Genomic DNA, 27293 nt, shown 5'->3' with positions numbered 1-27293 from the left:
GGATCAGAAGCCTGATGGCATCTTGTACGCCGAGCCTCAGTTTCCTTATCTGTAAAACAACTTCAGAGGCTGGTGAGGGGATTAATGAATGAAATGACATGAATGTAGCACAGTGCTTGACACACAGGTATGCTGTTCCCTCAGATTCAATATGCAGTTGCCTTTAACGGGGATCCTTTTTAATAATGACTGTCATCTTCAGTGGAGGAATAATGCTGTATTGTACTGGCTAATAAGGGGTTGTGGAAAAAACATTTTTTAATGGGAAGAGAAAAGCATAAAGTGGGTCACAGAAAGTGATCTCAATTACTAGAGTGGCACCATAAGGCACTCAAGTCCATGGAGTGCATCAAAAGAATTAATCAACCTGTGATAACAGGAATGAGAATTAGATGATGGCTTGGGGACAGGACAGTCACTGGGAGTTCCGTAAATAAGATGAGGCTTCGTCTTTTTTTGCGGGGATTGGTGGTTGTGAATCTAAATCGAGGGAGCCGACGTATGTTTCCAAAGACGCAAAGCCATACTCCGTCCCCTGGCTGTCTACCTGCCTCCCTGGGTGTCCAACATTCTAACTTTTAAATCAGAGAAGAGACCGCTTTGTGGGCTGTAGTTGTGTTCTTTCATGGCTGCATGTGTTTGAAAGTTCCACCTCAGCGGTTATTCCGATTCGTTACCATTTAGCCTGACTTCTGAAGAAAAATTAGAGACAAGGAATGCGGGGGGATCCCACAGGAGGCATGGTTTTTGAATATGGCAGATTGGGGTTCAAATCTTGGCCTCAGTCAAGGCACTTGACCTTTCTCTCTAAGCTGAAACTGCGTGGGGCCAGTGGACACAGGGGCAACACCGACCTCACAAAACCGTCCTCAAGCTTCAGTGACACAGTGCATCTAATGCACTTCGCATATGGCTGAGGGTGTAGCAGGTGTTCAATAAATGTTATCTCTCTTTATTATTCCTGGCCAACTCTAGCTACTCATTCTGGCAAACTCATCTTTCCTGATTCTCTGTGGCCATGGCAGAATACCTTAGACACGGCCAAGTATACAGTCATGATGAGAAAATTTTAATAAATACCCCCAAAACTTGGAAAATAGATTGAGTTACTCATTAAATAATAGTGACAGGTTCATGATATCTTCTACCCCCCTTAACACTAAAAAGCTCAGGGCGGGTACTCTTTTCCCATGGTGAATTCTTTCCTCTGAATCAAAGCTTGACCGGAAAGGGGAGGCATTTCTAACTTGATCTCAACATCTTTAGTGCTTCCTAATGGACTGAATGCAGGCACTGTCTGTCTTCCTCTTGGCTGGGCCCTGAAGAGGTCAATTTCCTAAGCCACTTGACCATTCCTCTCTTTTGTCCCCCCCCCCCCCGCCCCGAAGGCAATCACAGGACTCAGCAAACATGTGCTGCCTTCATGCCTGACGATAATCTGAGCCACAAAAGTGTCGCCACAAATTAATTCGGTAATTCTCCACGTGGCACCAGGGTGGACAGCGTCGCCAAGCTTCCTTCCCACAGCCGACGCGTGTTCGCCTCCCCTCCCCCCTCGCCCCCCCCACCCCCCCACCCCGTGATTCTCTCTTCTTCAATTCAGTCTGATGATGGGCTGGTGACTTCTGGGTGAAAGGTCTGAAGGGGCACTGTCCCATTTCCTTGTCCCTTGCTTTGTGCTCAATGGAAAAGTGAACTTTTTAACCAGAGGCTAAAAAAGTCCTTTTAGAAGAGCTCAGTCTGCCAAGTCATACGTATGATGAGTCATCTTTCTTTAATTTATCACAGTGAAATCCTCAGGATTACAAAGCGTCATTGAATAGTTTTACAAATTTCTTTTTTGTCTTTTTTCCTCTGGGGGGCCTCAAATTCTCATTTGTCCTCTACATGTTTTGTGGACTGAATGTTTGTGTACCCCCTAAATTCGTATAGTGAAATTCTTACCCTCCATGTGATGGTATTTGGAGGTGGGGCCTTTGGGAGGTAATTAGGTTTAGATGAGGTCAGAAGGATGGAGCCCCCCATGATGGGATCAGTGTCCTTATAGGAAGAGGAAGATCAGAGCTTGCTCTCCCCTATATGAGGACGCAGCAAGAAGGCAGCCCTCTGCAAGCCAGGAAGAGCGTGCCCCCTCAGGAACCTCGGCAGCCTGTACCTTGATCTTGGACTTGCCAGCCTCCAGAACTGTGAGAAATACATGTCTATTGTTTGAGCTACTAGTCTATGGTAATTTGTCCCAGCAGCCTGAGCTGACTAGGACAAGGTGCTCAGTGCCTCTGTGAACACTGCCTGTCATAAGTCTGGGTCCTTGAGGAAGTGGGTCTGGCTGAGACATCAGTAGATACCTCTTACTGCATCGTTTTGCCAAGAATGTCTCCGCCCACCTCTCTCCCTGGGTTCTCCGCCAAAATGGGTCTTAGTTATAGCATCTGGATGCCTGGGACTCCTAATTCCATTCCATTGTTGTCCCTAATGCAAATCAGGGCAGCGATGTAAATTTCAAATAAAAAGCATGGTTGGTGTCAGTCCAAGCAGCCATTAAAAGGAAGATCAGGATTTATAATGAGCCTCGTTGGGAGAGTAAAATCCTTCAGACTGCTGAACACACCGGCCCTTACCGATGCGCAACACACAACAGGGCAAATGAAAACAAAAACGAAGTACCTATTTTCACAGTAAATGATATTGAGGTCCATATTTACTCGAGTGACGAACATATGGCAGTCAATTCTGACTTCATTGATCGTAGGGGGAGGCAAGGCATGAGCCACAACCACGAGCCCCATGATTTGGCTGGGGACGGTCCTCCCGTGGGACAGCGACACCCTTAGTCGTAGCCGGCCCGTTATGTGAATCACCTGTAATAGAACATTAAGTACAGGACATAGTCAAATTTACATCTGGGCTGTAACAGTACTTCTTTTGAGAAATGCAAAATTGCATCTGGAATAACCAATGTTAGCTTGTATCTTGTGTAATCATAAGGGCTGTCAAAGTGCCCTCAATGTCCTCAAGGCAAGAGACAAAAGAGAAATAATATTATACTCTCAGCATTTCTCAAGGCAGCGTTATTACTATGCTATTGCTATTTTTCAGGACTTTTTTTTTTTCACATTTAGAGGAAGTTCATAACCAGACAAAAGGACAAGAAAGTTGAGCCCTGAGCTGCAAAAAGAAACGTTTGCATTATCAGCCCTTATTAATGGATGATGTCTGTCTCTCTCCAAATCTGTACTGAGTGGGATTCCGTGGACATCTCCTTTCAGAAGTGTGGCTCAGAGCTTTCCTTCATTTGCAAAAAATGCCAGACTCCAATGATTAAAAAACTCAGTGACAGTGAAATGAATGTGTCCTTCTGAGCATAGAGATCCCATGTTAGGCAGTGCTAAGTTACCTGTACATGTAACGCCATGCTTTCTCGCAGCGCCGCCTGGGACTGAAGGTTAGAGGACCTTGGAGTATGATTTGTTCCCTAAGCTCACACACCACAGTAGGGTCAGGAAGCCTTGCACCATTTTGGTGGCGGCTCAGACGTACTTGCTCAGAAACGAGAGGGACAACGTTGGGCTGTGATTTTTGGTTTCTTAGCCAAAGTATACCATGGGTAGTCCAGGCCACCCTGAACCAAAGGAAATTGGTTCATCATCCTCGCATATGTTAAATAATATTATTTTTATAAAGCCATCTTTGGAAAAAGTTCCTTTGTTTGTAAACTGAACATAGGAGAAGAGTCATAGTGTCAGTTTCCTTAAACGATGTTTCGGGAAAATGAAAGCATAAAAGGATGGAAAAAATAAGGATTTGGGTGGCAGTGCTTCCGGATGATAGAAGGCAGGTGTGTGTATGTGTGGGGGGTTGGAGACTGTGCGTGTGTGCATGTGTGTGTGTGTGTGTGTGTGTGTGTGTGTACTCTAGCTGTGTTCCAGGAACCCTGTGACAGTGTGGCAGACCTTCCCAAACCCAGTTGTAGAGGTTCTCGCTGCCATTCCCGGTACCTTGGAGCTCAGTTTCGTAGCTGGCTGACTTTCTGTGTTTGGTTGGCCTCTCCAAATGCACCCCTGGGCGCCAAATCAGTTTTTGAGATTCTTCTTTTCCCTCCTTGCCAGAAGGAACCAAAGTGGGAAGTGGGTCTCTGGCCTCCCAGGAGCAAGAAGAACTAGCATCTGCTCTCCTTCCTAGGGGCTTGACTGGTAATTCCTTTTTCACTGTGTTTTTGTTTCCTTTAAGTTATTCAGTTTTCCAAAAGCGAGCCACACTGCTGTCAGGCAGCAGGATCAAAGCTTACGGAGCCTCCCTTTGGAGTCCTGGCTGTCCTAAATGATCTCTCTTCCCTGTCCCCTTTCACGTTTGAGCCCAGAGCTGTGGATCTGGAAACACCAACGAGGAGGATTGTTTAGGTTATTTCAGGAGCAGTTTTTTGACCACCCGCATTGAAGTAGACTAAAATCATACTTAACGCACCTTTGCTTTAAGCTTTGGTCAGACGAGCTACTTTATGAATATTTGAAAATATTCCTAGAGGCAGGGATGCTAAAACATCATCACAGACACACGTTTTTGCACGACCTCATTAACTAATAAAGAAATAGCTAAACGAAATGGGATTAGCTTCACAGGAGGGGTGTTAACAGTCCCTGGTCCTCCTCCCAGGTAGGCTCACATAGATGCTCATTTATCATTATCTGTCTTCTTTTCTCGGGAACACTCAGCTTCTTGGAAAAACACAGAACTATAAATGCTCAGAAAAACTCACACCCAGAAATGATACGTTGAATAAATCCCCACTTGGATCTCTCTTCCAAAGCAATCTGAAGGCATCTGGGCTAGCAAACATTTCTGGGAAGGCAGACAGGCTGCTGGGGGAGCTGTGTGCATGCAGATCTACCCCGCCTCTGATCTCCTCCAGCTTTGCCTGTGGCCATCGAGGTGTTGAAGGGGGTCAAAAGTTGGGTTGAGTAGATTTGCCATTTCCTGATTTTGTTCTCCTGGACTCAGCCTCTCTGCATCTCAATTTTCTTTTCTGTGCAATGGGGATAATGACTATTCTGCAATTACGTTATGAAAATCAAAGGAGGTAATGGTGGTGAACACTTTCCAAATTGTAAAGAAGTCTACAAATTTCATTATAATTCTGATTGCCTGTAAAACCGTCAACTGAATAATATGGGTAAGGACCGATTATTCGTTTAATCTTGACCAAAGGCCAAATAAATTATTATTACTTTAAAGGATCATGACATTTCATATTTGGGAGAAAAATTGGGAGGGTCTATCTTAGGCCATTCTCCTTTTCATTTTTTTGGGTGAGGAGAGAGGCTTTAGAACATTCATTCCCTAACCAGAGTCATCGGGCTTGGAAATGGCAAAAAAGAGCCTAGAATCTTGGTTTCTAGGTCGTGTTTGAGCATCATTTCAACTTTGTTATGCTTGTATACATTTTATGTGCGTATTCATATGGAACAAAACATTAGACGTTTATACCGGATGCCAATTTACTGTGTTAAATAAACTGTATATGAACCTTTGAAATTATTTCACTTATAGCCAGAAGCCCAGGTTATTTGAAAAGTCTTTGAGAAATTGTACAAACTAAGAAGGAAAAAACCAAAGAAAATTACCAATGCAGTAACTTAACAGTTGTCAAGAAATGTCAAAGAACAATCAGAGGTTGTGTTTGTCTGTATGTATGTACATCTGGGGGTGAGGGAGGATGGTGCTGAAGAGAAGAAAAGGGATATCTGTTAGGTCCTGTAATTAACTTTGGGGTTTAAATTAAGGTATTTTCCCAAATCTATTTCACAATGCCAACGGTTTTTTTTTTCCATTGTGAGAAGTTATGTTCAGATTTTAGAAACATGGCCGAGAGCAGGTATCCGAACACACAGATAGTTGATTTTTTCACTTTGTATTTGCTTTGAAGGCCTGAGGTGTTGAGGAAAGAGTATTATCAGAAGAGCTGGGCACTGGCACTAGCTCTGGTACTGTGTAGCCATGCAACTATGATGCTCAGAAAATTGAAATGACTTGCTTACTTTCCAGGTCAGCATATTAGAGATTAAAAACCTAGTACAGAGAGAATAAATACTCTGTAAAGGTGTCTTTTGTTTTCTTAATAGGGTCATTAAAGGGCATTTTATTGGTTTTTTAGTTTCTGAAACATATTATGTGCAAGGGACCTTGATGGGTGCCAGGGAGAAAACAAAGGTGGATCAAATGTAAACCTGTCCTCAAAGGGTTTACAGACTACATAGTGGGAGGAAACATAAACAATTATTTGTAATATCATAATATTGGGAGGGAACACAGTGTCTGATCAAGAAAGTGGTTCTCCATCCTGGTTATGTGACAGAATCTCCTATGAAGTTTTGTTTGTGTAAACATGGATTCCCAGGCTGTATAGTCCAGAGATTCTAATTTGGTAGCACTGGGCTGGGGCCCAACGTTTGTTTGTTTTTTAGAGCTTCAAAGGTGATATCTACTAGGAGAATGTCTGGCTAACGGATTTGGAGTTCTACTAGCGGTTCCCAACCTTGCTACACGCTGGAATCACCCAGGGTGTCTTTAAAAGTCCCCATGTCCAAGCTGCACCCAGCACCGTTAAATATGGACTTCCAGAATATAGGGCTGCTGAGAGGATTAAGTGAAAACATATAGAAAGGTTTATGCCTAGGTATATGCCTGATACACAGTATATGCTCAACAAATACTATTTTCATTAAGTAACAAGTGTGCACCATAAGAAAGGGATAGAATGAGATCTTTGGGAGGTCAGGGTAGGTAGAAAATACTTTTGACCAAATGGATCTGGAAGGCTACATGAAACTGGCATTAAAATAAATTGCCGTAAGATATAATCATAGAATGGTGAAAGGGGTTCCAGATAGAGAAAAGGGCTGGAATATAAAAGAAAAGATAAACAAATCTAAAAGAGAACCTACTGGAGACACCCAGGGCTCCAGGAGCATTTCAACTGGTGTCAGCAGAAAAGTTAGAGATGGGGCAAATGGCAGGTCCAAGCAGTAGAAATTGGTAGTGGGACCTGGAGAGAAGCACCATGATTTTAAGCCTGTGTCATAGGAAGATGATGATGATAGACTAAATGGTACGTGGGAATACAGGAATCACTCACAAAGGGACAAAACAGATTTCCCTGGGGACATTTTGTATTTGAGCAGCCTGGGGAAATCCTGGGCAGGGTGTCCTGGGGATAGCTGGAAAAAGGGGTTGGATACTTAAGAGAAGATAGATGAAGATATGGTTTTGGAAGACTTGGTTGGTTGGTTGGTTTGTGCTTCGTTTTGGTGTTTGGGCTGGAGGTGATAGTTAAAACTAAGCAATTCAATGCAATTACCAACAGAGAAAACACAGATGAGAGACGAACACCAAAGGCATCCCCCCCACCCCGCCCGACCCCAGCGCTTTGAGTATCTGAAGCCTAAAGCAACTTAGATGCTTCTCTAAATTGAGTTTCTTTTAATCTATAATGATTAATTTTATTAAAAAGTGAACATTTCTGAAAACTCTAAGCCCCCTTTTTCTCCATCCACAATTCCATTCTGACGTAAATGCCAAACTTGCCGCATGGTCACCAGGCCCCATGGTAACATCCCAAAGAATGGGATGGCTTCCTTGTAGAGTTAAGCAGGTGAATGAGAAATGATTTTGAATACAAACATACAGGCCTAAATACTAATAGTATGTCAAGACCTGTGAAACTATAAAAATAACCTAGTAACTTGAAAGTGAAAGGAATACTGTGGAGTAGAAATAACGTTGAACTGGGAAACAGAACAATTCATTTGATTTCTGTTCCTGGTGATTTTGGCAAGTCATCTAGCTTGACCAGGGCAACAGCTCCTAAGATATAAAACGGAGGATAAGAATCAGGTGCTGATACCTAGGGTTCTCGCTAAGTTCTAGAGAATTCCATGAACTAATGCTCAATAGAGGGGCTTTCACTGTGCTGTAGGGCTACCCTACCTCCCACTCCCCTTACCCATGGCAGAGGCAGAAGTTTCAGAGGACAGCTGCAAGTTACTAAATGCAGAGCTTACTTTAAGAATTAATCAATAGGGGTTTATGGGTCACAACCGAGTTGGAACAATGCTTTGGTTTTGGCCAATGTCAGGTGAAAATTGCCTCTGTGTTCTAAAGGTTTGTCTTAGCCTGGTCTTTAATCTGCAGGCATTCTTCAAAAGAGATTTCTGAACGAAAAGATTCTTTGCCCCTGAGCTCAATTTTATATAAGAGCTCAATCCTCACATTTCCTTTCATTGTTCTTGTTTTATCATAAAGAGCTGTGCAAAAATGCTAAAGCCTGTATTTTTCTAAACCCCTTACACAGTACTGCCCAGATACCAGCCACAGAGAAGCAGCAATGCAAAGGATTTCTGAGTGGAAATCCCACCATCTTTGATGAAAATGTCCAAATTAGCATCATTTGACAGTCCCACACGGAAGAAATCATTGTTTGACTTTTTTCTTCTCTGACACGATGAGCGGGTGTGCGCGGTGCAGAGACTACATGTCCACGGAGTTTAGGACGAGTGTGGGAGTGTTAACAAGCCATGTTTCTTGGACAAATATATATTTCTCTTCCTGCCATATGCTCCTTTCCATCGTCTGTTGGTGATAAACACTTAGATGTGCTCCACTAATAACTTCTCATTATAAACGAGCCCATCAAAAAGACCTTGATAGGGCTTCCCTGGTGGCGCAGTGGTTGAGAGTCCGCCTGCCGATGCAGGGGACATGGGTTCGTGCCCCGGTCCGGGAAGATCCCACATGCCGCGGAGCGGCTGGGCCCGTGAGCCATGGCCGCTGAGCCTGCGCGTCCGGAGCCTGTGCTCCGCAACGGGAGAGGCCACAACAGTGAGAGGCCCGCGTACCACAAAAAAAAAAAAAAAAAGGAAGTGTTACGTATTATGTGCATTATTTTCCACACATAATGTAAAGTACAGAATGGGGCCACGCAAAGAGGGGAACCAAAAATGCTGCAGGCAGGAAAAAAACTATGATTCCCTGGGTTTAATGCATCTTCAGAGATTTTTTTCACTTGTCCTTTAGGGGAATCCAAATTTACCTTAAAAATTAGGCTTCCTTCTGGCACTCTGGTCTTTTTTCTTTTATTCCCCTGTAGAAGTCTGGTTCAGCATACAGATCATCAAATCACTAGCTAAGGTGGGAGAGTCAGCTAATTACTTTTTTTTTTTTTTTTTTTTTTTGGCTGTACACGGGCCTCTCACTGTTGTGGCCTCTCCCATTGTGGAGCACAGGCTCTGGACGCGCAGGCTCAGCAGCCATGGCTCATGGGCCCAGCCACTCCGCGGGCATGTGGGATCTTCCCGGGCCGGGGCACGAACCCGCGTCCCCTGCATCGGCAGGCGGACTCTCAACCACTGCGCCACCAGGGAAGCCCCAGCTAATTACTTTTAAGTGATGGGGCTGAGGTGTCCCACAACCTGCTGAAAGATAAAGGGTTAGCCGGGTCTTCTGAATCTAAACATCTAGCCTACAGCCTAACAACTTAATCTAAACCAGCGTGAGAATATCAACCTCATGTAAATTACTTCATGCAAATTTTTAGGCAGTGGGTTTTCCTGAATTTAGACTATATCATAGGTTGGAGAATCTCCCCTGACAGGTCCCTCTGTGCCTGTCTGTCTGACTCCTGCCCCCTGGGTCTTTGCGCAAGGCCTGGGGGAAAAACAAAAAAAACAACAACACAACAATTTAGCTGAGACTGAGTACTTGTCCATAGATGCAGACACTGTGGAGAAGAGAGCTCACAGCTGAAGGAGGTGCCTGTGGGCCCCGGGAGGGGCGGGAGAACAGCAGAATGTTATCTTCCTTCCCTTTCCAGCAGCTCAGATCTTATTTCTAGAAACTGCCTGGCTTCTAGTAATCTTCATCATCATTCACAATGGGACTTTAGCAACTGGGCATAAGAAAAGACAGAGGAGGGATAAGTTGACTTCTCAAGGCAGAGGTGAGATTGAAGGGAGGGGGAGGTTCGGGGGGCAATGAGGTCTTCGCAGGGAGCAGGTGAAGATGCAGGCCTCTTCCAGGGCCAAAGGGGATGCAACAGAGGCAAGGTGGTTGTGGAATGTCATCATCATCAGCTAGGTATGGAGATGGCAATCAACTCAGGAACCACATGGGTGGTGGAAGGCTTTCTGGGAGTTTGTCCCTAAGAATTTCCCTAAGATCAGGGCTCTTCAGAACTGGGCAGGATTCAGCACTTAAGGCTAGAGGACCAGCAAGAACTGGAGAGCGTTTTAGATGGGCTCAACTTCAGGGCAGCTGTAGCAGTGAAGAGAACGGAGGTGAGGCTGGGTACAAGGGAAGTGTCCAGGCCAAAGTTCAGGAAGAGGAACCCTGGCAGAAGCCAATCCTTTTGGGTAAAAGGACGACAACTAGAAAGTGTGAATTCTCAGGGACTCCATTTGGTTTGAATGGAAATGAGGTGAGCCAGGAGGGGGAATGTAATTGGAACACGACCAGTTGCTGTTTGGTCTGATTGCTGAAAAGACTCATTGAAGGTTGGCTCTGGAAGTGGACAGGCCTAAAGCTGTAGATAAGGGCATTCCCGACTCTGGAAGGCAGAAGAAGGAAGGAAGCTAGGGACTAATTTCTCTATTCTCACTGAGCTCCTAAGGTCCTAAAGGCAAAGACTCATGCATAAGCATGAGGACAGGCATTCTTCCTCTTACAGATGGAGTTAACTTGCTCTGTCCTGTACACAGATAACTAAATGGGCCTGGCACATGGGGGAAAACGTATTTTGTTCCTTAATTGGAAAGCCCATGACACCTAATGCTGATATCAGGGATTTATTTAAAACCAAAAAACCTCTAGGGATAGTGGTTTTTAAATTTGAACATGCACAAGAATCACTTGGAGAGCTTATTAATAATATGGATTCCAAGGTCCTACCCCCCAAACTTTAGATTCTTTAAAGCTAGGAAGGGACCTGGGAATCTGCATGCCACCCAGCATTGCCAGAGATCTTAAAAAGATGATCCAGAGGCTCATCACAGAATGCCTCCTAAATGAGGAAAGAAAGATGAACATACATTTACAATTAAATCAGGACCGGAAAAAACCCTACTCTGCAGAACACAACCCCTTGTCTTGGTTCTTTGGAAATGGAGGATCAGAGCATGGTAAGCAGAAACGCTGGGCTGATGTGGGATCGGGTCATGTTTTCTGTGCACAGGGCTGCCTGAGAGAGGAGCTGGGAGCCCGGGCAAGGCTCCTTTATTTGTGGCTGCACTGTTGTGCCCCATGCCTCTTGGGGGAGGTGGCACTCTGCCAATCCCCGCCCCCCCCAGCCCAGCCTGCCCCTGGCTTAGCTCCTGATTAATTCAGGGGAATCCTGGGAGGTTAACCCTTAATTTGATGGCTCCAGTGGGGAGCTTGAGAGATTGGTGGTAATTTATCACCCTCATTTTTTTTTTTTTTTTAGTGTATAAACATTTTCCAAGCAACAAATCAAAAATTATTTTTAAAATCCACATTTAAAAAACATTAGCTACAGGACTCTATTCTTACATGACTGTATCCTCCAAACATAGCAATTACTTCTCATCCATCTCCTTTAACAAACTTAAAATATGTAACATAAAAAATATAGCTACAATTACAGCCTTAGATTCTCAAAGTGTGGCCAGACTCCATACTTGTTTCCTGTTCCCTTTGGAGAAAACAGTCTTTCTTCTACCAGAGATAAGATTTTTATTGGGATAGTTTAACTAAGCTGAAGAGATTTCCTTAACGAGATTATGTAAATGTATGCCAAGGATATAAACCACATTTTCTCAGAGAGTGGAACACTTCAAATATCATTTAATCAAACAGGACCATGGGTAGAAACACCTCCATAAATTGTTAAGGGACGAAGCAAGAAGGCTGAACTATACACATCTGATCAAATTTCGTTTCATTCAGCTACTTTATTAAAGTCTCCTAGAGAAGGACAGAGGGTCATTGTACCTCTGTGGAGGGCAGCGTTTTTATTCCTTTGTCACTTGATGTAGAAGAGGGGGTATCACCCCTCACGGCCCCGAGAGGTCCCTTGTGGCTTAGTGCCACTGTCTTGAGGGTAGAGAGGCAGTTCTTCTCAACGTAACAGACTGCAATTGTATCTCCGACAACATTAAAAAGAAAGAAGAAAAGGACTCAGAGCTAGTCTTATGCCAAGTAAGGAAGAGAAACTAAGATATAATTCAGATATTTTCTGGTTTCTATCCTTGCTGAACACCTTTGGTGAATGTGTGTTTTACTTAAATTTCTTGAGTTTAGCAACACGTCTTGTTCTAAGTTAGTCTCCCAAACCTTCGTTTCTCTTGAGTTTGCTAACAGAATTTATATCCACTCTAAACTGCAACAAATGGCCAAAGACAGCTGTGGACTTCACCGGATGCTTCTCTGCGTGAAGACAGCGCTCCGGAGAGCTCTCTGCTCTCCTGACAAAATGTTAAGGCAGCCCTACTCTATCCCCTCCACCTGCCCTGAAGGTCTGCAGGAGAATAAATGATTGCATTTTGATAAGAAGGGAAAACCTTCAGAGGAAGAACTCTTAGATATGGGAGTCAGCTACTCCTCTCGTCCTCAGTTGCAGAGGATACAGAATTAAAGACAATTATCCACGTCGATGGGTAGAACGGTCCTTATGGAAGGGCAACTCCGCTGTCTCAGGAGCTGAAGTATTTTTTTTAAAGCAGCCATCCCCTTAAAGGGGAAACACACACATATGAATACTTAAATAATTAAAAAAATTGCAAGCAGACAGATGGGTCATAAATATTGTGAAAAAATGAAAACCCCAATATTCCCCAAATTTAGACATGAAACTCCTTAAAAGTCAAACCTAAGAATGTTCACTTCTCAGGAGGCTACAGTAGGTATCTGGAACTCTTCCGTGATGCAAGAACAAAGAATTCTCTTAGGCTAGGCACTTTAGACCCAAACAGGTGCAAGAAATAAAGACTACACAGTAGGAGCCAAGGTTCCTCAGTCTTTCTGGCACACTCAGGCAACATGTAGCTCTGCGTTTGCTGCAGCGCCCTCCTTTCTCTGTGTCAGTTTCCTCACTGGGGAAGCGAGTGGGCCTAACTACATAGGGTCTAAGACTCTTCCTCACTGTGGTGTCTGTTAAATCTCGTATGTTTAAACATGAAGCTTTGACCCATCATCAAAGCCCTAAATCTCTATAACTTTTCATCTCTATTATCTTGGTTTCCATTCTTTGTGTGGCTGGGTGTTATGGGTTAGCCATTGATTAGCAAAGGACACTTTCTGAAATGTTTCTCAACCTGCCCTCTAGATGCTATAGCTAATATTTTATAAGGCGGCTTAATTCAGTCCTAAATTTCATTCTTAATGAGAGTAATTTCTAGGAATGACATACCCCTCAAAACGTCTCGCTGTATGGAGTGAATGAATCCACGCCCTGCCTAATCCTCTTTGTGTGCGGCGTCCCAGAAAGACTTCCTGCTGGAGTTGGAGGGGGCCTTGCAGACTACCTAGTGCAACCACCCACCTTACAGATGTGGAGACTGAGGCCCGGTGAGGTCAAATGTCTTAGCCAAGGACGCAAAGCCAGTGAGTGGCAGACACAGGAAGAAAAGCGAAGTCTCCCCATCTCTTGCCCAGTACCTCTTCCACTGTTCAGCAGTGCATTTCAGAGGATACATTCCCTTCCACTTTCCTCTTTTGTTTTCCCAAATGTGTTTCTGTCTCTATATAAATAACGCGATCAAACCTTGGATTTTAACCTTCAAAAGACCCCATGGCACTGACATGGGTTATTATCCATTCAGCATATGCAATTCAAAATGCTCATATGACTTTTGTGCGTGTCACCAGCTCATTTGCTGCATTTGGTTTATTCAGCCATGATTAGAGATAGTCATTTACAGTCACACATTTGGGCACTCTTTAACAAGCTTCTAGCAGTTTCCTTTCCAGAGCTGTTTAAATAGATGAGGGTGTGGTATCAGCAGCGACAGCAGTTTCCTCCATCCTACTGATTATCCCTGCTATGCGTATGTCTTTATCAGAACTTCCATTTTGTAGAAAGGCTTTAAAAAAAGAGAAAATAACCCAAAGATGCACACATTCCAGAGCCAATAAGTCATCATTTCAGGAAGACTGACTAAAAAATTAAAATGGAAACCAACACACCATAACCTGAAAGTTCCCTGGAAAAAAAAAAAAAAAAAACAAACCCTCCCTCTTTTCATTTTAAAGAATACTTTTTGAAGTAATTGGCACAAAGACTGTTCTAGTGCAGATTGCTGCAAGTGTGCTCTTGGCAAGAACATCATAAACACTAGAAAAACTTTAATATGCTCGAGAAGCCAAATACAGACTGACACCAGGAACTCAAGTGTGGGAACAAACAGGGGAAAAAAAGAGAGCATTTCAATTTAATACAAACCTACATACAAAGGGGCCAATTTCTCCGATTCATGGTTTAGCATACAATGCAGCTGTCCTCTGAGTGAATACAGAATAGTTATAAATAAGAAATTAGAATGATCAATTCGAGGGAATTTCTCAAGAGTCCTTTTGATATGTAATAGGGCAACTATGATGCCTGAGAAATCCAGACATCAATGCATTAATGACATCAGGTTGGAATCTATTTAGAAAAGGAGGGTTAAAACTTGAAGGAGCATCTCGTTGATTTGACCTTGTAGCAGAGCCTCTGCAGGGAAATTCAAAATGAATAGCTTTACCCCTACCTGTAGCCTTGCTTTCCAGGTCTTTAAAATATAAGTTTGAATACATGTAACACAGGGGAGAAATCATCTAGGAGTGTCTCCTACGTGGCACAAAATGGGAAGAACTGTGGACTTTTGCACTCTGCAGGATACGGGGAGAGTCTTTAATTCTCTTTATACCATCGGATGTAAGACGAGAACTATTAAAAAAAATTTTTTTTTCCTTCCTCAAGTCATCATCTTCTTTGCTATTTTAGGGTAACGATTCAAGGATTTGGAGATTTTCTGCATCTTTCTCCGTCCACATTTTAAATTTATCCCTGATTGTGACCAACACTTATTTTACCCTGAAACTGGAAAGATCACTCCATTTTCACAGTCTTGCTAAGTAAGATTTCTCCTGTAACCCCCTGGAGTTCAAACGTGCTATAGTTTTTTTTTTTCCCCCCTTGGGGAACGTTTGAAATCCCCTTTAAAAATAATGCCTGCAGGATATTTCCCCCTAATACCATTTAAAGAAACTTGAAAGCATATGGCTCTCGAAGCAAAGCGCACAGGGTTCTAATGAAGTAATCAGTAACACTGTTCATATGCAGACTTGCACCAGGAGCATTCATACCCAACCCGTATCATTCTTCTCCATGAAGTAAGATTCTGCAGAAACTCCTTTCCTCCACGTGCCCTGTAAAGGCTTAGTGGGCCACAGTACTCAAGCAGTGACTTTCAACCTTTGAAGGATGGAAGGCGGTAGAAAGGCTGTATCAGGATCAGAACAGTCAGTAGCAAAGCAAATCAATCTAGTAGCTCGTAAGGCAACTCGAGACAAATATTCCTCAGTCGTGCAGCCTCGCTTAATAGTGTGGGAGGAGAAAATAAAATTTCTTTATAGGGTTCTATTTGATGTAGTCCCTAGTAGCTTTGCCATTACCTTGGGTGATTCTCCACACAGCCAGCCAAGACTAAATAAAACAAAAACATGGGATATTAATGCACTTTCCCTGGAACTGGGAAGAGCATGCTGTTCTCCTGCTGTTTTGCAGTGGATTCTCTAAATCCATCACAATTAACATCCCACTTCTTCAGACACAACCTCATTAGTGCTGAAATATCACATCTTGAGCCATTTCCTTGGGATTTTAGCAAAACAAGTAATGATTCTTTTGATTATAGGAGTGACTTGTGCTATCATGACTGCCAAGTAAGTATGCAACTGTTTAAAAGAACCAGAATCAGCACTTGATTTTTTTATTCCTGCTTTGGTTTGGGCAGACATCCCCTTCCCCACCACCCCACTCATACATAGCATCTCTTGCTTCACAGCAATGGGAAGGGGAGGAATGAGGTAAACAGTGGGCTGGCAGGTGTCTGAATGACTCAGATTCAAGGGCAGGTACCTTACTCTTTCCTGGTCTATAACTGGTCGGATAAGCCTTCTCAAATGTCCAAACGCTCCCGCAGCATTTGATGTACCTCATCCACACTGCATGATTTCATTCATTCCACAAGTACTGCTGAGATTAACCTGTGCCCGGGCACTGTTCTTGGCTCAGGGGATACAGCTATGAAAATGATGCACAGAGAGGGAGTGATGAGATCCGAGGAATGTTTCTGGCTGCCGTAAATGGCTGCTCTGGGGGCCTGAGTGGAAGCAGGAAGGCCAAATAGGAGGCTCCTGTAGAGGTCCTGGTGGGCGAGATGATGGTAGTCCAGGAGGAAATGATGGGAAGTAGCTGCATTGTGGGCGCACTTTGAAGGTAGAGTTGATGGAATTTGCTGATGTATTCAATGTGGGGTCTGAGGTCAAGAGTGGACTCAAAGGATACTCCTAAGCTTTTGCCCAGAGCTCCAGGATGGAGGATGGAGTCACTCACTGAAGTGGAAAGGGCTGGCGGATGGCAAAACATTTTGAGGAGTGGGTTTTGTTTTGGTTCTATTATGATTGAGAAATTGTCAACATTTAAGTGAAGACTCAGTAGGACACAGAAGTTTAGACGCACTTCTTTAGTCTCATTCTTTTCATAATTAATTCAGAGATCTTCTATATATGCTAAAACATAACCTGGATTTTCTAGTCCACGTCTGAGAGGATAATGGGGATACATTCTGATAAAACACACTGTTGAGTCAGGACTAAAGACAAGCATAGCAGGCCAGGTAAGCAACAAAAATGCTCCAAGTTATAAAGCCCAGGAAGCCTGCAGACACTTTCACAAGACAGATTCTATTCTTTATATTTTCTTTAAATATCATTTCCAAAGCATCTGTCTTTTCAAGCAGGGGGACAGATTTCAAAACCCAGGCCAGGAGACTAAATCCAGGTATCTCAGGCCACGTTCATCCCCGGATAGAAAAGTACAGATGGCACTGTGTCTAAGAAGGTTCAAATTTAATGTTCTGAGAAGGCAAGCACTTTCCCTCAGCCCTGCCGCATCCCACTTTGCCTGGTCTCTGGAAGACATCTGAGTTTATGATCGGGAGGAAGAAAGACAAGGTTCCTGCTGGCAGAGACCAGCAAATATTTAGAGAACGTTGGTCCACTTCGCCAGGGCTCTCCTTTCAAAAACGCTTGTGTAGAGCACTGTGGGTGGCACACTTTCCCAAAGCAGTGACCTTCTCCTAGAGCTACCAGAAGACTGCTGTTTGTATTTGATTTCCTTAATCCCGCTAAAGCAGCAAAGGCGGCTCAGGTGATCATTTATTTATAAGAAATTATAATAAAACTTCAGCAATTTGAACGCTGTGTAAAAAGTGGGAGGTATATCGTACAGAGGCAGGATAGCCAAACTTAGAAGTGAGCGTTATGACAATTTTTTGGTTTCTCTACCCTTGGAATCAATTTTGTCATTTTCAATTGACCGATTTTCCCCTGTTTGCTTAACAATTTATTAATTGATTGCTATGCTCACACGATTAATTCAAAAGCTGGCAAGTTTAACTCAGAGAAATCAATTTTCTTTTACCAACATGCCACTTAAAGTACATTTTTGGAAGCCTGGGTTACCAGAAAAGTACCTTCAAATTAATCAACAAGGAAATTAGATGGTAGTGTCCCTTGACATCTGTCAATCCGAAATATGTCAGTTTCTCCCTTTTGTTTGACTGGGCTTTCTCTGCTGAGTAAGGGATTAAAAAAAGAAAAAACAAACCTGGATATTAAGTACACTCTGCCTCTTGAGGCAGAGAAAGGAAAGCAGTTTCTTTATATAAACAGGCACTGTTTAAAAGAATTTTCTTTTCCACCTAGAGAAATTTGTACAAAAGGGGTAAATCTTAAAAGAGAACATGACAGTGAAGCTCATCGGTTTCTTCCCCCAGCAGCTCGTTCTCCATTTTTCTTATTTGAACCCTTACTAGGTGCCACCACTCTGCCAGGCCCTACGGGAGCAGACTTGTCAGGGAGATAAAGATGAGGCCAGCCCTAAACGAGACCTGGAAGTGCAAAGTGCAGGGGAGGCCGTGGGAGAATGTCCTGACCAGGCATGGTGGGGAGGTGATCATGGAAGAGGCAGCCCTGGAGCTGAAGGTTTACAGACCAGTAGGATTTGATTGGCCTTTAGGGCCAAGGACTATTATAAGCCAAAGCGCAGAGGTACAAACTGCTGTTTGCGTGTAGGAATTGAGAGGAGTGCAGACAGAGGACAGAGGACAGCAGCTGGGGAAAAGGCTGGAGCAGGGAAAGCTGGCTGGACTGTGGAACGCTGTGAATGTCCTACAAAGAAAGGGTGACGACTTTATAGACAAGGTGGGAACCGCTGCAGACTTTTGAAGAAAGGATCATATGACTTGAGCTATAGGAAGAAAACTGTAAGGGTATTCACTCAGTCATTTAGTCACTTATTCATTCATTCAAATGGGCAATGTTTACTTAACCTTTATCAGGCACTGCTCTGTGCCAGTCGCTAGGGGCCAGGGGCCATCACAGTCACTAAGGAGCTCACATCCCATCTATCGAAACCTAATTAGAGTGTGATCAGGGCTATAATAGGAAGGTGAATCAAAGGAATGGCCAGCAGCCTGTTGGAGTGAGGGTAAAGAATAAGTGTGGGTAAGGCTAGTGTTCAGCTCTCACTCAGGCTTGACCCTCGGACCTCTCTCTATTTTCAGTAACCCTCCCATTTCATCAGTAAAGCTAGAAGTGTGGAGTGCATCGCTGCTCTTGGACTCATCTTTGATCCTCTGCTTCTCACTTCCCAGATCTAGTTAGTCATCAAGGCTGAGGAATTCTTCCTTTACCACGTCTCTTACTACTGATGTCACATCCATTCCAAGTGCCATTTGTTAACATAGACCATGGAAATCTCACGTGTGGACAACTGGGTGGGCAGCTTCCTAACTGGGCTCTCTTATTTGTTTCCCACACTGGTCCATCCTGCATTTTGCTGCCAGGTTCATCTTCCTGAAGTGTTTTTACACAGAGGAAAGCAGGCCAGGAATGATACGGTCTCCCTCATTTCCTTGTGGTGTAACTTTGGAGCAATCCCACGACCTGGCTGAGCCTCTGTTTCCCCTAATTCATATGTGATCATCCTTGCCACCCCTATCTTACAGAATTGCTAAAAGAACCACATGAGGCAGTGCATTTAAGATACCCTGAAAACACACAGCACCATTTAGATATAAAGTATTATAATTACTACTCTTACTCTTCAAGAAACTTGATTGATTCTGGAATAAAATTTGGGCACCTTAGCTTTCATGGAAGTCTTGTGACCATTCAGTCCGAATGTTTACAACCTCATTTTCTATAACTTTCCTCCCTAGACTCCAAATGCTTTGCACACCATCTCCTGATCTGCCTCGTGTTTAGCTTCTCTGTACCTTTACTCACACCGACTCTCAGACCAGGAATTCCTTCCCTGGTCCCCTCCACCAGTGAAAATAATATTCATTTATCAAGATCTATGTCAAATTTCTTTTCCTCTTCTTTGGCCACTCTAGCCCAAAGCTGTCCTCTTCCCTTTGAATTCCTACCATTGTTTCTGCCGCCCAGTCAGCACTAGAGATGTACTACCCGGGACTGTTCTTTCCCTGTCTCGGCCTCTGTCTCTCTCTGTGCCTTCGAGGCACAGCGCGTCTTTTATTTCTCTGTCTACCTCTCAGGACACAGACCAAGGGAGGAACTCAGCTGATGAGTGGCTGCCTGGACACTGGACATCTAACTACCGTGTGAGAGCCCACGAAGTCCCTAACCCTTTGATCCTTACAGTAGCCTTAAAGGAGGTAGGGCAGGTATCGGTATTTCCATTTTATAGATAAGGAGCTGGAGGCTAGAGAGATGACGTGTCTGTGATTACACAGCTAAAATACAGTTGTGATGGTCCTCCAGGTTCAGTGCTCTTTTCCACAGACCACCCTGCACCTCCTGCCACTCGCTATTCCTGTTTTGATCCATCTGAGGAGTCTAGAATTATCCACTCTCCCTTCTGCCTGAAAAACTTTCAATACAAAATTGTCTTTAGAAAATATATACTGGTAAGATTCCTCTTGGGGTTAATTACTCCTTGAATACAACTAGTTACTTCAAGAAGCCACCCTGTTGGAACTACAGGAAATGTCCAGTGAGTTCGGCTTATTCTAGCCCTGAAGAGCACGCTTATTTCCTTTTCAGGGAACATAAAGGATATTACTGCTTACTGACTCTGGTAACTGAATACTTCATTTCAATGCAAAGAGTAATATATAAGGTTCCCATCACTAAACAAATTCATAGCTGGCTACTGTTAACACTAGACAACTCGTTACAACAGTAACCAAAGTGAGTAGCGGGATCACATCAACAGTGGCCATTTCCGTAATCCTTTCCCCTGAGGCAACCCCCAGGCCCCACTGTGAGGATGGAGCCATGACGGTGATTTCCAGACACTTCCTCCTCCTCTTATGAACAGAATTCCTGCCCTGTGCCTCTTCAGAAGTAAAATGGGTAATCTGTAGGCTCCTATTCAAAACAGTCTCTCTTCGGGCTTCCCTGGCAGCTCAGTGGTTGAGAGTCCGCCTGCCGATGCAGGGGACACGGGTTCGTGCCCCGGTCCGGGAAGATCCCACATGCCGCGGAGCGGCTGGGCCCGTGAGCCATGGCCGCTGAGCCTGCGCGTCCGGAGCCTGTGCTCCGCAGCGGGAGAGGCCACAACAGTGAGAGGCCCGAGTACCGCAAACAAACAAACAAAAGTCTCTCTTCACAAAAATATATGCACCAAGAACAGAAATAAAATGGGGTAAAGATCAATTCCTAGTGATAAACATAAGCTAAGCCAATATCTTCTGAAATGCTAAAATATTCGATTTTCCAGTTATAATTCAATAAAGATAATATTGGATACTAACAGAGACTTAGAGTTTTCAGAACATTTTCACTCATGTTGTATTAATCTCATAGTAACTCTGTGATATTTCAGAAGGGGCGCTATTATTTGCTTTCAGCAGACTCAGGGAGGCTACATGATTTCCGTAAAGTCGTATACATACCAAATGGCAAAACCAGGACTAAAACCTACATTTGTTGATTTTAAGACCATGGCTTAGTACATTCTACCAAGTCACCAAAAATGCCATCTACAAGATTATTTTTGATATTAGTCATTACATATACAAGAGCTACTTATAAATATCTGTATTGATGATTACTTTCAGCTTTTAATAATTTATAGATAATTTTTATTAATTTGTTTGGTAGCTGTATTGGGCAAAAACAATGACTATTACATAGCTGATGGCTGCAGAGAGTTTAGATTCCAGTGACATGTGTGAATCAGTTTCTGTACAAATAGTTTAGTCTTCAATTAATGGTTAATTTTTATACAACCCACCAAATTGATTCTGTGGTCTTAACCAATCATAAATATGCCTACTGAATTGTCTAGTTATTTTGGTAAGACATATAACAATCCCTCTGTCTATCCACAGACCCATTTTTCTATCTCCCTCTGGCTTGTAGAAGATACTACAAACAGTTCTGGAAGTTCATTAGCATTCAGTACTCTTAATTCTGATTTTCTACGTGATATGTTCAAATTCCAACATGAGTGCTGGAAACAAAAGACTGAACCAAACTAGAAGTAGCACAAGTGTTATGGCTCACGGCAGAACCATCAGGCACAGCTTGGAAGAAAGTCCTTCTCTATGAATGGAGCTAAAATAATTCACAATTTTCCAAAACTCATTATTATCTCCTACTCATTTCTAAAAAAGGATTCACGGCAGGACATTGCATCTCTTTCATTGTGACGCCATTCGCCTTCTCCTGCACTCTGTGCCCAGATAGGCTAGTGGGATGCTAGGGGTGTGACTGATGGTAAGTTCCAATGGTGCTAATAGGAACAAGTCATACATACAGGGAGAGGCTTTTGGTCAGGTTTCCTCTGGAGCTGGAAGTGTCCGCTCTGGGCCTGATACCCTGCTTTTTTGTCCAGTACCCACCCCCGCAGTTGGCTCTGGGCTCCTCCATTTGGCTAACTCTGGATGCCCAGACCTAAAGACTTGCCCTGCTCTATCCTTGGTTTCTTACATAAGACGTCACATGGCAGCTAATAATTACCCCCAAACAAATAGCCCAGTGAGAAATGTGCAGATTTCAGGAGGCCCCAAATGGTATCTTCTGTCAGCCCTTCCTCACAGTAGTCAAACACCACATCTATGGACCTTTAAGCTCTACAATTCTATGATTCTTAAGAGGGAATAGGGAAAAAAAATGTAGGAAAAGAATCTCAGAAGAGTTTGTGGTATTTGTTCTCGGGGTCAAATGGACAGTGCGGATGCTCTGTCATTGTCTGAGATGGATCGTCTGTTTGTGCCTCTGTAGTTTTTGAAAATTCAGTGGGATGGGGCTGGGGACACACACCCTAGAATTGACGTGACATATTGCCTGTCCACACTCCATTGAAGCCATGGCCTCCCTAGGCTCCTATTACCACCTTGGAGCCAACATTCTGGGCCTGACCCCAGCCTACTGCCCCTCCCACCGCTTTCCCCTCCCCTGCTCCTAAGCATTCCATGGAAGTGAGGTCAGAGAGGAGAGGAAACTAGAAAGAACGGAGGACGTCCTTGGCCTCCCTGGTAGGTGAAATGTGTCTTTGATGTCAACCTTTTCCATGTCCCTCTCCCCGCTCTTGCTGTCCAAATTCTCCCTACTCTGTTCTAGCTCTGCTGATACCCATGATCCCAAATCACACTGTGTCCCATCCCCACACCCTGCCTATTGCCTTTGAAGAATATCAGAAGAGAAGAACAGCCCTCTAATATTAGACGGTACTGCTCTACTGCACCACAGATTACTACCGCCTCAGCTGCTCTCATTTACTCCTTCTTTCTCCAGCTTCCCCGCCCCCCTCAGGGGGGTCACTGGGCACCTCTGAGTGCTGTTTCTCCTGCCGTTCATCTCACTGGTTACCTTAGTTTCTTAGTTACAGGCGCGGTAATCAACTCCAGGGTAACCAATTTTCCTCTTCACAAAAGTCTGAACTGGCAAGAGAGACACCCTAACGCCTGGGAGCCTCTTCTAAGCTAAAGGTCTACAGTCCCAGGCCTGGGAACTGAGGGAGGCCGAGCTACAGGGATGGATAACTTTTCCCTAGGAAAAGAGAGCTCCATATTTGTTGCTCTTGTAAGATGGACTTCTGCCCATATTTTAGATGGAAAAAAGTAAAAAAAAAAAAAAAAAAAGAAAAAAAAAAGATGAGAGAGAACAAGCTTGGCTAGCAAAGGCTCAAGGAAAAATAAATTTCTTCCTTTCCCTAAGAAGGGTTCTCCTTATGTCTGCCAGTCATAGCTCGGAGTCAGGTCAAGGAACCTGTAGATTTTTCTGGATATGTATTTTCCTGCTTTGTAGGGTATTGGCTGCACAATCTGATAAGAGCCGTGACTAAATGAAGCCTATGATTTGTATTTCTACAGCCACAAGCGTACTGGCTGTTTCTCCTCCTCCAGCTTTCCTCCCCCCTTTGGCTCTGGAAGGTTCGTTACTTACAGTTACTGTAGAATCAATCTGAACTGGCCAAAATCAGTGATGGAATTTATAGCATAATAAACCCCCTGCCACACAAATGCAGTTACACATGAATTGGCTTCTGAGCAATTCTTTACATTGCGGGGTGCACTATTTTTTTTTTTTTAATCAATTTACCAGAATCATCTTAAGCATATTTTGAGAAGTAAAATCCTGACAGCTACAGAGCAGATTTTCCCAGAGGCAGGTATTGTTGCAGAAAAACAATATTATTGATAAAAATCTTAGCGTGTTGGAACTTGGAAGGGAAACTAAGTACATCTTTTTCATTCTTCATGCCAGTCCTTTAGAGCTCCACTTCCTTAACCTCACGTTGCATTCCACTTTCTCTTTGAATTTTTATTTTTATAAAAGTGCTTTAGTACATCTCGAAGCACACTAATGAACTGTTCTCTAAGAAGAAACAGCCTTACTAAAGTTGGCTTTGAGAGGCAGGCAGAATTTGAAGAGCACTGAAAAGATAACGCACAGATTGGGGTATCAATGATTTTCCTTTTTGAGAGTCTGCAAGTTCTAAGATAACACTGGTATCTGGCCCATTTTTCTTGCTAAGTGCCCATCTTATGGGTAAATCCTGTTTTACAGCATTCTGATACACAGAAAGTTGAACTTGAGCGTGAAAGACTGAAAAAAAAAATATCAGAAAGACAGATGGCAGGCCGTCCTCCCCAGAACTCAGTTTCATGTTATGCGTGTGATTGCTAATAGGCAAGCACTAAAAAACAATCTTCCTTGATGGAGAGGAGCTGATAAATTGTCAACATAAAGTTAGACTGTGGTTGCTCCAGTTATCGAAAGCTCTTCTGTGAGTTTGGTCCCATCAAAGTCGGCTTCTTACAACCGTAACAAAATTTATGAATGCATATGTCTATAAAGTGACTGAAAACAACCCCTAATGCGTATTTGTTTATTGTGCGTCAGCTCTGTGTGGCTTTAGCGCACGCCAAAAAACCAAACACACACCCAAACCCATTTTTTGTCCAGTTCTCTTTTCTAGCCTCTGCATCTGATAATGAAAAAGTCAGGAGCCAACTGGGGATGTGATTTCCCCTTCTATCCTGAGAGCTGACTTAAACAAAAAGATCTCCTCTTAAATGGCTCCTGCATGGTTTGGGAGGGCACTCCATGGGGTTGCACTAGCTTTGCAGTGACAGAAGTGGATGCGTTTGAGAGCAATGGGGAGCATTGACTCTTCAGAGAAGAAAAGGATGTTTGAGAAAGAAAAATAAATAAAATCAAGTGGTTAAAAAGCAACTCAACTAATGATCTGCAACACACAGCACCACGTTTTGTATTATCTTTGATAGCAAGATAAAGCCTACGCAGACACTGCAAAAATAGAGCAAAAGTGATTTTCTTCTTTTTATTTTTGAATGTTTGTTTTTAAAAAAGTAATTAAGCGTTCAATCCAGGAATATAAAATGTTATTTTCTGGGGAGAGGGAGAAGAGAGAGGGCGAAAATATGCTCGTAGTGAAAATCCAATAGCTACATACTGTATTTGATTTTTAAACGTATCACTTAAAATATTGAATATTTGCGTGGTTATCACATTCAGATTTTATGTCATTGGTTGCTGTTCATTCGAGAACAGTCGTTTAATTGCAGATGAATTGTAACTGATCTGACATGCAGAGATCTTTCTGGAACAAGGGGACTGGGTGCTCAGATAGTACTGTTTATAAAGGTTGCTACAATTACTAGAAAGGCTGGATAGCTAACCAGCATTAGAAGTAAATGAGTTGATGAACAAATACTTGTTTTTTTAATGAGAAAAAAGTTGTCATCCTTAAAGCCAGGGGTTTTAGTAAATGGTATATATAAGGGAAACCTTAGGCTGCCTGAAGCGTAGGCTTTGCTTATATTGTGCCAAGTACCCAGACATTTCCCAGAATCTAGATACCTAACAGTGTACAGACCAAGTAGTTGGGTGACTGAGGTCTGTGTGAGTCTTCCTTTTCTGATTCATTTTGCAATCCAAGATTTCAATGCATAAAGAATTTAGGTTTTTTTTCTTGAGTTACTGGTTCTAGAAAAATCATATTTCTGCTCTCAGAATATCTACTTATACCAGCGTCTAAGATTCAAGTGGGGGTGAGGGGAGGAAATCCCTGTCCTCAATATAGGGCAGAATGATGGAAGGAAAAATACACTGAGAAAATTCCAAAGGGAATTATTCAATGACTTAAAGCCTCATACTTATTCCCTTATCCTCGGGGCTGAGAACAATCTTCTTGGTCTCCTTTTCGGAAAATAGTGATCTTTTTCTTACAATGAAAGCAAAAGGTTTAGTTAGAATGTAACAGTCTTAATCTTCATTCTTGTTATCCTGAACACTGATTAGCCCATTGGGCTGGTATTGTACTAAATAAATACAATAAAGACTTCTTTATTAAATAAAGACGTCTACTCCCATCTACATTTGCTGAGTCAGATTAGATGTTTTCACTCCTGATTCCCTTGAGGACCAGATTTCCTGCTGCTCAATGCACTTGATGCCTTCATCTCTTTGCTGATACTATTCCGTCTGTGTAGAGTTCCTTCCCTAATATCTCTTTAGGGTAAGTCTATCCTTTATGTGCTGGCTAAAATCCTGTTCTCTTTGAGACTCTCTCGTCTTCCACCAGACATAATCATTTACAGGTCTTCTTGGACTTATGATGGAGTTGCATCCTGATAAACCCATCATCAGCTGAAAATATTTTAAGTAGAAAATGCATGTAATACACCTAATTAATGAACATCAGAGCTTAGCCCAGCCTACCATAAATGAGCTCAGAACACTTAAACGTTAGCCTGCAGTTGGGCAAAATCATCTAGCACAAAGTCTATTTTTTTAAGCTAATTTCACTTTATTTTTGTTTACAAATTTATTTATCTTTATTTTAATTTATTTTTGGCTGCATTGGGTCTTCGTTGCTGCGCACGGACTTTCTCTAGTTGTGGCAAGCAGGGGCTACTCTTTGTTGCGGTGCATGGGCTTCTCGTTGTGGTGGCTTCTCTTGTCGTGGAGCAGGGGCTCTAGGCACTCAGGCTTCAGTAGTTGCAGCACATGGGCTCAGTAGTTGCGGCTCGCAGGCTTTTGAACGCAGGCTCAGTAGTTGTGGTGCACGGGCTTAGTTGCTCCGTGGCACGTAGGATCTTCCCGGACCGGGGCTCGAACCCATGTTCCCTGCATTGGCAGGTGGATTCTTAACTATTGCACCACCAGGGAAGCCCACAAAGTCTATTTTTAAAGAAAGCATTGAAAACCTCATGTAATTTATTGAATACTGTACTGAAAGTGAAAAAGAGAATGGGTACAGAATGGTTGAAGTGTATCAGCTGTTTAACCTCATGATCACAGGGCTGCGGCTGTCCAGCATCAGTGAGACTATTGTATTATATATCGCTAGTCCAGGAAAAGATCAAAATTTGAAATCTGAAATATAGTTTCTACTGAAGGTCCATCACTCTTGTGCCATTGTAAAGTTGAAAATTCATAAGTCAAAACATCATAAGTCAGGGACCACCTGTACTTCCTCGCATTGCCCTTGAACAGATCCCTGTTACAGCACATATTGTATT

At 43.1% G+C, this 27293-nt stretch overlaps 1 protein-coding gene across 11 annotated transcripts in view; it reads right to left on the bottom strand.

Moving 5' to 3' along the window:
* Positions 1-27293, bottom strand: part of NPAS3 (neuronal PAS domain protein 3) — an 870998-nt gene that overhangs the window by 27032 nt on the left and 816673 nt on the right. For all 11 annotated transcript variants that reach the window (XM_060294729.1, XM_060294731.1, XM_060294730.1 and 8 more), the window contains one exon: positions 2665-2858. In XM_060294729.1, coding sequence (XP_060150712.1) covers positions 2665-2858 — 194 coding nt within the window. The remainder of the gene's footprint in view (positions 1-2664; positions 2859-27293) is intronic.

The sequence above is a fragment of the Globicephala melas genome, chromosome 2 (genome assembly GCF_963455315.2).
Source record: "Globicephala melas chromosome 2, mGloMel1.2, whole genome shotgun sequence".
Classification (NCBI taxonomy): domain Eukaryota; kingdom Metazoa; phylum Chordata; class Mammalia; order Artiodactyla; family Delphinidae; genus Globicephala; species Globicephala melas.
The sequence above is the reverse complement of the archived record's forward strand: the minus strand, read 5'-3'. Positions and strand labels throughout refer to the sequence as shown.